This window comes from Pelophylax lessonae (assembly GCF_965119305.1).
Source record: "Pelophylax lessonae genome assembly, chromosome: 12".
Lineage (NCBI taxonomy): Eukaryota > Metazoa > Chordata > Amphibia > Anura > Ranidae > Pelophylax > Pelophylax lessonae.
The window spans coordinates 151159326-151174965 of record NC_138779.1 but is presented as its reverse complement, the minus strand read 5'-3'; the positions used below and the strand labels follow the sequence as shown (position 1 = coordinate 151174965).

Below are 15640 nucleotides of genomic sequence, written 5' to 3'. Positions count from 1 at the left end.
GGCAGTGAAAATAAAAAGGAAGATCCAGCGGTGAGGGAATACCTGCGGGAACTTGATCTCCCAAGGCTGCCTAAGGAGGAGCTTGAGGATTTAGAGCCCCTGATTACACATGAAGAGGTGGGATGTGCAAATAAGGAATATCGCTCTGGGAAGAGCACGGGCCCTGATGGATATTCTATCATGTACTATAAAAGGTTCCAAAAAATGTTAATCCCTAAATTATGCATGTATTTCAATACAGTTGGGAAAGGAGAGAATTTGAGAGAAGAATCACTTCTCGCTAATATAACTCTCATCCTGAAAGAAAGGAAAGATTCATCGGCGCCGACAAGCTTTAGACCAATCTCCCCGCAGATACAAAAATATTTGCAAAAATTATAGCAGAAAGGTTAAAACCCTTATTACCAAGATGGATACATAATGATCAGGTAGGCTTTGTTTCTGGGCGAGGGGGGAGGGACAACTGCCTTAAGTCTTTTCTTCTGATCCATGAAGTGAAAAAGAAGAGCACTTCGGCTGTTTTACTTTCGGAAGATGCCAAAAAGGCTTTTGATAGGGTCGATTGGAGCTAAATAGTTACATAGTTAGTGAGGTTGAAAAAAGACATCAGTCCATCCAGTTCAACCTATGATGTGTTTGCTGTTAACCGTACATTGTATAACCCTGTATGTTGTGGTCTTTAAGGTGCCCATCTAATAGTTTTTTTAACTCTGAGGTACCTAGGTATTAAAGATAAGAGGATGCCTTGGATTTCTGCTTTTTTATCATCATCCAAGGGCGAGAATAAGAGTGATTGGCAGTTTGTCCTTCCCCTTTCAGCTATATAATGGAACTAGGCATTAGGTTTGTTCTGGCTTTAGAAACCCTCTTGGCAGCAGTTGGTAAAAATCTGGAAGTTCAACATGGCACCTCATTGCAAAAAACTCTGAGGATCTGAAAAAAAGAATTGTTGCTCCACATAAAGATGGGTTAGGCTTTAAGGAAGATTGCCAAGACCCTGAAATTGAGCTGCAGCAAGGTGGCCAAGACCATACAGTGGTTTAACAGGACAGTTTCCACTCAGAACAGGCCTCGCCATGGTCGCCCTAAGAAGTTGAGTGCACGTGCTCAGCGTCATATCCAGAGGTTGTCTTTGGGAAATAGACGTATGAGTGCTGCCAGCAGCAATGCCAGCATTGCTGCAGAGGTTGAAGGGGTGAGGGGTCAGCCTGTCAGTGCTCAGACCATACGCCGCACACTGCTTCAAATTGGTCTGCATGGCTGTCGTACCAAAAGGAAGCCTCTTCTAAAGATGATGCACAAGAAATCCCGCAAACAGTTTGCTGAAGACAAGCAGACCAAGGACATGGATTAGTGGAACCATGTCCTGTGGTCTGACGAGACCAAGATAAACGTATTTGGTTTAGATGGTGTCAAGCGTGTGTGGGGAGCAACCAGGTGAAGACTACAAAGACAAGTGTGTCTTCCCTACAGCCAAGCATGGTGGTGGGAGTGTCATGGTCTGGGGCTGCATGAGTGCTGCCGGCACTGGGGAGCTACAGTTCATTGAGAGAACCATGAATGTCAACATGTACTGGGACATACTGAAGCAGAGCATCATCCTCTCCATTTGGAGACTGAGCCCCAGGGCAGTATCCACACAACTCCAAGACAACCCAAGACAAGACAACCACTGCCTTGCTAAAGAAGCTGAGGGTAAAGGTGATGGACTGGCCAAGCATGTCTAAAGACCTAAATCCTACTGAGCATCTGTGGGGCATCCTCAAAACGGAAGGTGGAGGAGCGCAAGGTCTCTAACATCCACCAGCTCCATGATGTTTTCACAGAGGAGTGGAAAAGGACTCCAGTGGCAACCTGTAAAGCTCTGGTGAGCTCCATGCCCAAGAGGGATAAGGCAGTGCTGGAAAATAATGGTGGCCACACAAAATATTGACACTTTGGGCCCAATTTGCACATTATGACTTAGGGGTGTACTCAGTTTTTTGCCAGTGGTTTAGACATTATTGGCTGTGTGTGGTGTTATTTTAAAGGGGGCAGCATATTTACACTGTTATACAAGCTGTACACTCACTACTTTACATTGTAGCAAAGTGTCAATTCTTCAGTGTTGTCACATAAAAAGATATAATAAAATATTTACAAAAATGTGAGGGGTGTACTCACTTTTGTGAGATACTGTATCCCGCCTTACTGTATCCTGCTTTAAGGAAATGGGAACAGGAATTAGGACCTCTTCAAGATGAAGAAAAGAGGAAGGAAATTTTAAGACTAGCTTGTTTCTCCTCGGTGGACTTAAGGACAACACAGATGTGTTCTAAATTGTTTGCTAGGTGGTACCTTACCCCGCAGAGAGCCCAGAGGTTCGGTGCAGAGATATCCCTCAACTTGTTGGAGAGGATGTAAAGCCCCTAGAACTTTTGCACATTTGTGGTGGGAGTACACAAAGATACAAACTTTTTGGAAAGAGATCATTAGGTTGATACACCAGATTTACAGGAGACAGGATATGGGTTAGGCGAAATAAAATATAAGAAAGAGGTTAAGATGTAAAGATGATAATAGAGTGGAGGGGATTTGGTTTGAGATGTGGGTTTTTTTTTTCCTTTCGGGTGGAATGGAGGGGGGTGATTATTAAGATAGTCACGTTTTTAAGCACTGTTTGAATATAACTGTTGAATTTCTGGAACAATTTAATTTGTTATATATGCTTGTGAAAACTAATAAAATATGAATGAACAAAAAGATTTGCATCCTGGAATATTTACTCTATACTCCACACCACACGGCAAAGTCACACACACTCTCTGACGCTTTTCATCCAAACTGGCGTCATCTGGGATTGAAGGGTTGACTCCAATCCCGGATGCCAGTTTTTGGCATGGAGGAGAGTGTGTGTGACGTTACCGTGTGCCGGCAGTCTGTGGAACACCATGTCTGGCCTATTCTAATGTGAAACCGGTTATTCACTGCTTGAATGTAAGTGGATATGATGGTCTTTTAAATAAACTTTTTATGCTGTATTGCGCTATGAGCTTCTTCCTGCTTGCTTTATATGTGAATGTTTGATGAGCAAATAAAGGATGACTAAGAGCTGATCCTAGGCCATTTGATTTTATATGGAGTAAATATTCCAGGATGCAAATCTGACATGGGTGTTACCTAAAGCTGGATAGATAACATGCTTGTCTGATCCCAGTTATTTGGGATCCATACCATGTGGTAAGCGACCATCTTTTTAAAGGAGCACCTTTGAGCACCTCAGCACTTTGAGAGTCTACTGCACATCGAGCACTTTTTACATATAGACAGTTTGCAGTTTTGATCAATTAAATACGGTTTAAGTTTTGATCCAAAGTTTAGTCACCACTGACGTTTTGCAATTTGAGTTTTGTGTGCACTTTATATTTGCAGTGGTGACATTTCAAGTCTATTTTACTTGCTATTCATTGTGCACATTGGTTTTTGCTTATAACTTTGATCACAACATATGATTTAAAGGGACAGCGCACTATTTTCTGGAAAATATATAGAGAGATTCCAGAAATTTCCTACTCAAAAAAAAAAAAATACAACTGTAGGCTTTTATTTAGCGTGATTATTACATAGTTAGTCTGGTTGAAAAAAGGCAAGTCCATCCAGTTAAACCCAGTTTAATATAGACTTTTTCATTACTGTTCTGATCCCTCACAGACTGTAGTGGCTGGTGGAGTAGCCCAGCAGGAGGGTGGGCTTCATTACTGTTCTGCGATCCGACAAACAACCATTTTCTAATGCTAGCTACTTTTCACCAGAAAGGTGCTTCTGCCTGGTAGATTAAGTCATCAGTCATTAGTTCTGTACAATCTTACGTGATGGGAAACAAATTGTTGTATCTCAGGAGTCAAAATATAAGCTACAGTTCTGAAAACGAGATTTACATTGTTAGATCTTTTTTTTTTTTTTTTTTAACTCTCTTTAGTGTCTGCAGTGCAAAGAGTGTTAACCTATGCAGCAAACCCCACATCTTTCACTGATTCCTAGTATGAATAATTTGTCCTACTCAGGCATGTAGATTGGATATCTATTAGTAGTCTTATTGAAATCAAAGTTGTAATATAAAGTTGCTGTACACACAGCTCCAAAGAAGGTAACTACGCATATTCTGTGATTTATATACTGATCCTAAAGTAGGTAACTTTCCAAAATGCATAGTTATTAGCTCAAGGAACAGAGCAAACACCATCAAAGAAACCATCCCAGCATTCCATTTCTTACCTTCATGATAATGTAGAAGGCAAAATATAGTAACAAGTTACAAATTCCAATGGCGAGAAGATATGAGGCAAAATCATTAGGACGTACAATAAGGCCATATGCAGCCCTGCAGACAAAGTAAACACATTTATTACCATATAGAAGTACAGGCAGAGAGTAAAGTGCCACAAAGACACACAATACCAATGATGATGTAAAATAAAAAGATTATTATAGCAGGAACTCCAGTCAACAGCAGAAACTTGTCATTAGAGTGTCCCCACTTGGTAAACTCAGGAATTATTGCTTTTTTTTGTTTAGAAAGTGATACATGACTGGGGCCACAACGCCAATCCCCTTCACCTGGTTGTGAGGCCACCTCCTTGCTGCATCATGTACTAAGCAAGACCAGCGGTGACTATTGGTCCTGCATTGTACATGATGGCATCAGAGGGTGGCCCACATTCTAGGAAGAGAAGAGTAATCGCCGGCTGGAAGTGGAAGAGAAGATCGCCTGCTGCCATGGGAAAAAAAAAAAAAGGCCAAGTATTCCTCTGCATCATCTCAACCCCACCCCCTACCATCACTACCAATGAAGCAGTAATACATTTTTAATGTTCAGACTTAAAGCCAACTATTTCTGCAGGAAAGGTTTTTTTACGACTGGGGAGGGGGCCTTCTATAAAGGGCATCACTATCACTGATAGGGGCTCTATTTCCCAAAACACCAGAGCCAAGCTCCTCATCACTAAAATATAGTGTATTAATACAATCAGGTACCATAGATGCAAACCAGAGGCATGTCACTCTTCTCTGATCTGACCTAGTATTGTGTAGAAAGTTAAAGCAGAACTATAGGCAAAACTTTTTTTTTTCATTTTGGATAGTGTATATAATTATAATCCGCCATCTGTGCCCCATTGGGGAGACTTCCCTTTATGTCCTGTCCCATAGTCAAACAGGAAATCCAAGCAAATTAAGGGAATTTCTTGGGGACCCCGAAGTCACCAGCACTAGTTAGAATATTTCCCCTCTATTACTTTTCTGGAAACAACCCAAAATTTGGGATTTAATTTTTACTTTTACTTTTAATGATAATGGTAAACAGGACAAATCTCTTCCTAAACAGGGACATAGACAAGTGTTCTAATCCCTCTCCACTCTATACAAAACTAAAAAAATTATTTGCTTTGAGTTATACTTTAAGTCTGCACAGCTTTGACTGTAAATTTGGGCATGTGCCAGGCAAGGTCATAGAGAATAATGGCTGCACCTAAACTGGCTTATTGCCTAGGGACAAGCAAGGCTGCTTGACAGCTCTATGATGATATTTGACAGCTTTAAAGAGAAAGACAAAGATCTACAGATAAAAGGGGTGGGTTTACTAAAGGCAAATAGACTTTGTACTTTGTGCATTCATATGCACTCATTTTCCCCAGAGCTTAGTAAATGTGGTAAAACTCTGCTGATTTCTATAATCCAACCATGTGCAGGCAAATATGATTTTTTTTTTTTTTCCTTGCACCTGATTGGGTATTCTTTACAAAGTGAAGCTTTACATTTACTATGGAAAATGTACTGGTCATTGGGCAGGCAAGAGTAGTGTATTATCTGTTTTACTAGTGTAACATTATATTATTTTACATTTAAGAACGTGATTTTTTTTTTTTTTATGCAAATTACTTTTACCACACCGATTACATGGCAACAAGTATGAGAACCACAAAAAAAATTCTGGTGGAATTGAAGGCCGATCAAACAATTGTAGTTGTACTTATAAACACTTATAAACCATGCTAAATATTTACTATGTTGTGTACTTACAAAGACCAGTTAATGATGTTTCCCATGACAAGTAGCACCATGCGGTCCTGAAAGAAGTGGGAAAAGTAGATTCTAATTACTCTGGGGGGCAGAAGTGGAGATGGTAAGCATGTACAGGAGACATTAAATATTTTTTTCTGCGTTGAAGCAGTGTAGAATGTATCCTATGGCTGCTATGGTCATTTATCACCAGTCATTAACAACTTGCCTACTGGGCCCCAGTGGTGGCTGGTGCTCCATGGGCCGGAGGGGGGCGTCAGACAGACCACACCATACACCCCCCCCCCCCCCGGATGCTGGCTCACTCACCGTGAAAATCGTGAACATGTGGAGGGCAGGCAGGCAACAGAGGCGGCGGCTTCTTCTCCTCAGTCTCCTGTGTCTCCTCCCTTCTCCTTCTCGGCCAATGGCATGGCTTCTCCTTTTGGCCAATTGGGAAACAGGTCTCAAGACCTGCTTCCTGATTGGCCAGGAGGAGGATCCGTGTGACAATAGCGTATACTCATTCGCTATTGACACACAACTGGGTGGGCTCAGCTTACCCATTTTTGAAGCCTATTCGAACCTCAGGCTCTAATCCCGTGCTTCAAAAAAAAAAAAAAAAACCCCATTGGAATCCATGCGTCCGGCATCCTGTATGTAGATTAGAGGACCGGACGCATGGATAGGGGGGGCGGTGCCCCTGCGCTCCCAATGGACAGGCCGCCACTGCTGGGCACTTTTACCCCCTTCCTGCCCAGGCCAATTTTCAGATTTCAGTGCTGTTACACTTTGAGTGACAATTGCACGGTTATGCAACACTGTACCCATATGAAATTTTTATCACATTTTTCCACACAAAAAGCTTTCTATTGGTGGTATTTAATCACTGCTGTTTTTTTATTTTATTTTCTTCTAAACAACTGAAAACATGAAAAAAACCAAAAAAAAACAAAACTAACATTTCCTAGTCTGTTATAACATTTTTTTCAGGTGTTTGCCATGCGGTACAAGTGCTTATTCTCTACTGTTGCAAGGTTTTCATCTAAAAACTGGAGTCTGGTGACAGGGTCTCTTTAAAAGGTCAAACTATGCAGATGTGCACACCCAATACGATTAGAACATGACACAGTGGGGTTGATTTACTAAAACTGGTGAGCACAAATTCTGGTTCAGCTGTGCATGGTAGCTCAAACAGGGCTTGTCTATTCACAACAAAGTTCTTCTGCTGTGTAGAGGGGCATGTGTTTCTTTCATCCAATTAGCTTTCATACACTAACTGCAGTCTCCCTGCCCCCCTCCTCTGTGCTGCTGACAGATGAAGAAATGTTTTTAACACAGTCTGCACTTTTGAAGGGGTGAGGAGAGGAGAAGACTGCAGATAAACAAGTAAAACCCATCTAGGAGGATTTGTTTTATCTCTGTGTATCATCTGAGGCTGTTCACTTCACTGGGTAAATGTGAGGGTTTACTACCACTTTAATTACTATTAGTTAACTCTAACATGACTGATAAGCACAGAATTTAAACTGGACAATGGAAATGCATAACCTAGCCTAAAAACATAGACGCACTTACCACATACATTGGGGGGCTACACTGTCTGACACAATCTGTGTAGAGAACCTGAAGGATCCTGCGAATAATTCCAGAATCTAATGGGTAAGAAGAGGATGAACATAGAATTGATTAAAAAGAAGAGTTAAAAAGTCACAGGGTAATCTAAATCTTTTTACTCTCATCTTTTAAGTCATTTATTAATTACCTAGCCTCCAACGACCAACATAATACAGCTGGGTGCTCAGAACCAGAGTAAACACTATATGGATCACAGAAAATACAATCCAGAAAATGGTATTTCCTTTCCCAAACACCTAATACAACAAAAGAAACAAAACAAAACACAATTAGAACTTACAAGAGATCACTTAGCAGTATTTGCATTTATATCAATTTAACTGGGAGACAAAAAAGGGTAACTCCGTATATGCTAAAGTTTACAAATAATGCAGAATTTGTGTGCAAAAAGGTGCTGCCAAGTTAAGCTTGCCATAGACTAGTAGAATTTTGAATGAAAATTCTTAGTAAAAGAACACTCTAAGAAAATGTGTTCGTTTTTCTAATCACTAACTTTTTTATGTTGGATATTGAAGTCAAGGACTAATCGGAACTGTGTGTCCGTTTCCCTAGGTCTAGAGTTTTCCAAGAGGCGTTCACGATTGGTGTTTAAAAACTGCCATCATAAAAATCCTAGCACCTTAAAATTTTGGGGGATCGAGAAAGTTAGCTACATTGGAGGGGTGGCAACTTCATCAGGCAACTTAGCCGTCGTGAATCCTTTTGGATCTACGAGGCTAAAGTTTTAACACCCCTGGGCTTAAATGTTGACTTTGATCTTAATTGTTTTATTTCAGATAGATAAGTTTTTATGGTCATTTTTTTAATCTATTTTTATTAATTTTTTCATACCTATTTTTATTAATTTTTTCATATCGGTTTTATTTTAGACATAAAATCAGGTTTTATGTATTTGTAGACATATCTGTATTAATGTGCATATGTTTTTATCTAATTTGTATAATGTATTGCAATTTGCACTGTTGTCTATGGAGTGAGCAGAATGCTGCCATCTGGTGTCTGATAGCAGGTATAGCCGTTAGGTCCGTTTGATCATATCAGAAATAATCAGAAAATGATTAATAATTGCCTTTTGGATCAAATATCTAAGACAATACAGCATATCCATTTGCTAAACATAAGGAGTTTTACTTGTCTTACAAAGATCGTACTGACTGTGGGAGATATTACAATGTCCCCATGGAGATCGATATAGTAAACAACATGACCGGGGCCCGCCTATCTGCTTCCTGTCCAGAGAGATGTTTGATCTCCGTGGCGACGGTGAAACGCCGGACATGACGCAATAGGTACCGCCCAAGGAGAGTATAAAAAAGCCAGACCATCGACCTATCAGCATCCCCGCTGAGGAAGTCTACGCCCACATGACGTAACGCGTACGGGGGATTGGTCACACGGTCCGTAGGCTGTCTTACAACCCGGAAATCAGGCACCATCCAGCACGCTGCAGGCTCTGCAATATATGCTCGTATATGTGCAATACAATGTAAGTGCAATACCTTTCATTTTGAGCAAATAAATCGTTTAAATCGCAACAGAGAGCACTAGATCGGTTCCTTTTTTCCTTATGTTTGGGCACGATCTGGGAAGCTGTATCCTTTGCCTTAATCGATTCTTATGCGGCTTTATGCTGGAGGCTGTGGTTCCGTTCTCCATTGGATTATCATTGGATGATTGTTCATGCTGTTTGACCCTTTGAGGTCGAATTTTGGAGGTGAGAGGCAGATAGTGCCAGGTGATGGGAATTGTATGAGCACTGAAGTCACACTTGCTGCTATTTTTTCACCGGATCACCAGTGGACTGTGTCTTTTATCATCTTATCATCTTTTCTAATTTTATCACCAATATGAACTCTCATCATAATGCTTATTTATTGATTGTTTGGTTTTAATATATTTATTACCAATTGAATTTATCTACATGGACTGCGCTACACTTTTTTCTATTATATTACTGTAAAGGTGTTGGATTACCCTTTTTAGGGTTAGCTGCTGGTCCTTGACAATTTATTCAGCGCTGAATCTTTTCTAACATAATTTTTATTGTGTCAGCAGCATAACAAAAAAGCTTGTGAAACACTTAATTTAGAACGAAGAAAAAAGGCGTAACAGAAACAGATGAATAAAAACTTGCCAATATATAGGATTTAAAATGTAGTAATAATGTGTTCTGGATTTTGCAATCGAATATTTATATGTTTTTATTTATCGGTATTTCTGGGGGGGGGGGGGGGGGAGACACAAAAAAGAGTCCTTGTAGTAAAGTGTTGCAATCTTCAACATCCTTCTGTAAAGTAGTTTCGGTCAGAATAACTAGTTTTACCGTGAGGAACTTCAATGGAAATGAAACCATTGGATCAAAGGGTGCTGACACCAGTGCTTTCAGATTTAAGCCCAAGTCCCACAGAGGGAACAAAGATTTCCTTTGAGGTTATATATAGAGATTGTTGCCTGCAAGAAGCATCTGGTCAATGGCTTTTCCACCCATTTGCAGCCTATGAAAGGCGGTAGAGATTTGTATCTTAATTGGAGTTGTATTCCAGACCAACCGCTAGCGCCGACTGTAAAATGTCCAGGATATTGGCTAGAGCAGGGGACACAGGAAATAAATCTTTTGCTGAACAAACAAAACAAACTTGGTACATATCCTCTCATATGTAGTGTTCATGGATGGTCTTCACCAAGGTCTGAACAACCTTGGATGAGAATCCCTGCACCTCTAGTCTGGCCTATTCCAAAGCCAGGCTATTAAAAGTAGCCTCATTTGATTGGGATGCTTTCACTAAACTTGTTTTAAAAAGATTTAATTTGACCAGAAACAGGTTTGATGGTGGGGGAGAAGTGAAAGCCAAGGCCTTCTTGGTAGGTGGAAAGGACCTGTATGTCATGGACTTATTCTGTCCAAATTTGCAGAAGCACCTTTGTATTCAAGGACACCAGAGAGAGACAAAGATCAAATGGAAAATTCAATGGCAATGTGAACCCATCTTGTATGACGGAGTCTTTGCTTTGGTATCCTGTTGCAAATATCAGAAGCTGCGTGTTCAATGGAGTCTCCCTGAGAACTAGTGCTGGAAAGCCTGACTGAGCCAATATTTGTTTGAGGCAGTTGTTGAAAAACATTCTGCCTAACCGAACCGATAGTTGATTTTATTTACCTGGCAAGAAGACAGTTAACTGTCTGTAAGTGGCTATCTTGCCCAGCGAAAGTTTGTTGCAAGATTTTAACAGGAAAAGGCTTCTGGTATCCCCTTGGCAAGCAATATAGGCTACTGTGGTTTTGTCAAGCAATGTAGGCTACTACTGTCTTGTCAATCAACTTCACTCAGGCTCCCTTGAAGAAGATCCTGAAATGCTTGCAATGCTAGAAAAGGCTTTCTTCCATTCAAGATAATTAGGGGGTCTGTATTCCACCGCACTCCATTGGTCTGGCACTTGTTTCTTCAGATTGTGGACTCCCTAGCCCCACTGGGATCTGCCATCAGAATCATCCCATCTCCTGGGCGAAGAGGCATGCCCCAAAAGAAGCACAGTAGCAATGTCCATAATTCCAGTTCTAGCCGGATTTGTATAGGCAGAAAGATTTTCTGATCCATAGACAGCCTAGCTCAGACTAAAGAAGGCAAATTGAAATGCCCTCATGTGCCACTTGGCCCAAGGTACCACCACTGCCAACAAGATCTTCAAAAGATTCCTGGGGCTGTGCCAATTCTATAAAAGGCAGACACCTGAACTGGAAGTGACATCTGGCCACTGTGAATCCCACATGCCTCTGGTGCTCGGCATTGATCGGTACATGGAAGAGTTGGCAGGTCGATTGACATTAACTGGTCCTCCAGCTGAACTATCCCTATGACGGTCTGCATGGACTCCATATTGAACCTTTTGGTGTGCATGTACACATTTGTTTCCTTCAAACTGAAACTGTCCAGAAGGCTACTGCCTTTAGGAACTAGAAATGCGGAGGAGAAAAGCCTCCAGATGATTCTGTTTCTGGCATCATTGGCATGATGGACTTGTAGCAGTATACATTCTTAAATGTATTCTTGCAAACATTTTCTCTTCTGAAATCTATTGGTCATGAATTAAATGGATTCAGTGGTCAACTTTGGAATTCTCTATTGTACTCCCACCTTTCTTCTTGACCCACTGGTTGATGATTGTCCAAAACCTCCAGGAGGAGGCTACAAATTATCAAGTTTACTCAGGTCTCCTGGACCAAACTGGAAGAGACTATTTGGGCACACCTTCAAAAGACTTTCCAGTCATCTTAGCAGCTTGCTCTGGACTTGATTTCATGTAAAAAGTAACTGAGGCACCTCCACTGTGATCTGTTAAATCGCAGCCTGTCCTATTTGGCCTCCTGTACCCTTCTGAATTTCAAAAGGCTTGAGTGAAAGATGGCTGCCTCCTCCTACTAGTCTGTGGCTATAGTCCAGACTTTTCCTCCTGTCATTTGCTTTATTGCGTTGTTCAGCGTTAGACCAAACAATAACTTCCCATTATAGGAAATGTTGAAGGCTTGTGTAGAAGTTCCATTTGCCCTCCAGTGGAGTAACTACAATGATCTCATGGCTGTGACTGAGTGTGCCAGTGCTTGTACTAGGTCTATCAAAGCATCCACCAAAAGTCAGCTGCCAGGTTCAACTCCTCCAGAAACTGTGCCAATTAACTTTTATATATAAAACATATATAAACGGATTCTAACGCTGTTGCTGGTTGACAGGCAAAACCTGTCACTGTATATATTCTCTACCAGCCTGACGATCAGATCACCACAATTTCTGAGTTCAAGATTTGTTTCTGCATGAGTGTTTTTGATGCATGTCAATGCCTTCTCAATGTGTTTTGCCACTTTTCAGATGTGTCCCATACAGAAACAATGTAACATTCGACTTTGTTGACTGCATTAGAATGCACTGCACTGGTGTGAACTAGGGAATTGGAATCCAAATGTAACACTCCATGCGTCCTTGATGCAGAATAAAAACATACTGGACTGCATCTAGTGTTAACAATTCCACTTTCCCATCCATAGGATCTTCAACAATTTCCCAAATTCTCTTTGGGATTATCATCGTATTATGTAAAGACAACTGAGTTATAAAAATGCAAAAGACACCTGGTGTGCCAGACGCTAGAGGGCAGCATCCATGAGTGCAGAAGTGCAGTTCATAAACATGCACCAGCCAGCCATTTGGTTAAAGCTTAGAGAACCTGTTACTGTATATTGGTCTTCTGATTAGGTCTCTGCCATTTTTCATCAACGAGCGCTTTACGCTCTGTCATTATGGGAAATGAAGGCCCTTGGAAATATCTGCATGCTTTTTGCTGTGGTAGGGAATCTGGCCCCCAGTACTAAAAGAGCCAATGAGATTGAAATAAAAAGTATGTGCAGCTGATCTTTCTTCATCCATCCTTCAACTCTTAAATCCCATTCACACTGCCGCGACTTGTCAGCCTGACAAGTCGCGGTCAGTCGCGGTCCATTGAGTAGTACAGGACCCATTCTAATAGGAGCGACACAAGTCGCTCCAACTTAGAAAAAGGGTCCTGTACTACTTTGGGGCGACCTCGGAGCGACTTGCATAGACTTCCATTATGTGAAGTCCCTGCAAGTCGCTCCGAAGTCGCGGTGCACATCGGTGCATGCGATTTCACAGGTCGCCCCTCCGAAGTCGTGTCGCCTCAGTGTGAACCGGCTCTTATGCTCTTTTTTTGTGTTGCTTGTGGTGTGGATATTTGCAGTATACTTTCTGCTATAGCCTCCTCAACAGGGCTTAGAATTTTGCACATCCACATCCTTGTGAGGCAATCTGTGCAATTTCATTTCTCTGCCACTGCAGAATGCATGCAGGCCCAAAATGCACCCTTAGCTGGCCGAGGCATTTCCTACCATGCTGAGATAAACCCATGTGAGCCAGTGCCATGATAGCTGGAAGGTCTTATGTTTTTGGAGCATTCAGTGTTTCTGCTTCTAAAATAATGCAAAACATGATAATTTGCAGTCCTTGCACACTCTTTTAAAAACATGTCCTACGTTGCCCCCTCCTACCTTTGCTAGTCTTCTGTGTCACTAACAGGTGTGGAAAGCTCATATTTGCACAAAATATATAGAGAAAATCATATTACCTCTCACCAAAAACATGTACACTGTCTCTATAAGACTCATCTGCCTGCATCCACTTACTTCAGATGCAGCAGCAGGTGAGCTCAGGCAGCCCTTCCACAAAGGCAGATAGCAGACACCGTCAGAGTCTGAGACAAAGCCAGTCAGACTGTAAAACCCACAGGAGTACACAGCATAGCACGGGAGCCAGGACAGCACATTCAGAGACAGACATGAGACACAGACAGAATCTGAGACAAAACCAGTCAGACTGTCCAATCTCCAGTAACAATGCACAGCAGGGAGCAACAGCAACAAGTCCTTTCCTCTGCAGACTTCCAAGACTGTTTGCGACATTGCTTGGCGCCTGGTAGATACCATCCTGTTCTGCCCCATCTCCCTGCTCCTGTGATATCATCCACAGCTGCTCTCAGGCTGAAAATAAAGCCAGGAGAGCAGTGCGGCGTGCTGGATATACAAGAGAGGAATAAAACCCAAGGAAGAGGCAATGACGACATTGCAGGGCTTTTAGAATACCACACCTGTACAATATCAATGCTGTTTAAGCATCATTTGCCCTTGGCCCTGAACAAAGGGCACACAGTTTTTAGGAAGGTTTACTTCCAAAATTCTGGGTCTTCCAACTCCATGAGAGGCTGAACATGGAGGGGTAAGTTCAGTGGAGGCGGATATACTTACAGCAAACAAAGTATTTACCAACTTCAATCAACAGGAGGCCTGGAGTATGAGCAAAAAAGAAAAAAACACTTCAGCTGGGGGGGGGGGGGGTCTGTCTTTTATTTAGTTAGGAAGAGGTGGTCCTGTTGGCTTCAGAGTAGTTGTTAACTCGTTGTGTGCTGACGTGAGGTGAAGCAAGAAAAAAAATTATCCTTGCAGTGTGTCTCTTTCCAACACTGCAAGGGTTAAAAAATTCATTATGTCTAGGGAGAACAGAGAAAGCAACTATACTTATCTTTTCCATTGTTGTCCTTTGTTTTGGTTTGTGGGCAGGTCCTCATGGTTCACACTTATGATGCAAGAGTGTAGGTCCTGCATTGTAAGTGATGGTGCTGGAGATTGTGTGGCCAAATGAAGTGGCTTCAGGGTGGCACTCGGAGGAATAAGGGAAGTGTAGTTGCTTTTGTGTCCTCCTTAGACAAAATGAACATTAAACACCTATTGTGGGGAAATCCCATTATAAGGGTCATTTTTTATTTTTTCTTGTGTTCAACTTTAAGCAGAATATTAACCAAAGTGGGTGGAAGGCCCCCACATGAAAGCCAAATCCATAACTCTGACAGCTGTGTCCTGAATAGATGTCCCCCACTTAAAGACATCCCCTATAGTCCTCTTTGGTGACAACTTGAAAATTGTGGGATTGCCCACCAGTTTTTGTCCCAGGGGCAAATATGATAAATAGCAAGTTAGGGAGATCTATATATATTTTACTTAATTTATTTAAATTTTCCAGAAAAGATGTAACAAAATGAAGAAACTAATTCAATGTTTTTTAATCACCAAGGGGTTAATTATAAACTTTTTTTTTTTTTTTTTTTTTAACTTGCAAGGTTCCTTTAACTGACAGAAATTTAAGAGCCAGAGTGTTTACAGTGTAGCAAAATAATTTTACAGCATTGTACATCTTGTGTGCTATTCTGCGAATGTGAGTAAACATAGCAGCAGAAAGATATGCTCCTGTAATAGCAAACAAGCCCTGGCTGTCAAAATGGGATTTGCCATTATATCCGGCCACTGAAGGGGAAGGACAAGGGCATAACCCACATCTCCAGAGTCCTAGACTAGGTTATACCAGCTAACTTGAGGGACTCTTTTTAAAATGGTAACAGAGTCCATTTG

General features: G+C 41.4%; 1 protein-coding gene across 1 annotated transcript in view; it reads right to left on the bottom strand.

Annotated features, from left to right (window-relative positions):
• The window catches only part of SIDT2 (SID1 transmembrane family member 2), a 178141-nt gene that overhangs the window by 56952 nt on the left and 105549 nt on the right, over window positions 1–15640 (bottom strand). Inside the window, exons 20-23 of the mRNA XM_082273437.1 lie at window positions 7802–7910; window positions 7615–7691; window positions 6058–6104; window positions 4255–4360 (exon numbers count right to left, since the gene is read on the bottom strand). Of these exons, the coding sequence (XP_082129563.1) occupies window positions 4255–4360; window positions 6058–6104; window positions 7615–7691; window positions 7802–7910 (339 nt within the window). The remainder of the gene's footprint in view (window positions 1–4254; window positions 4361–6057; window positions 6105–7614; window positions 7692–7801; window positions 7911–15640) is intronic.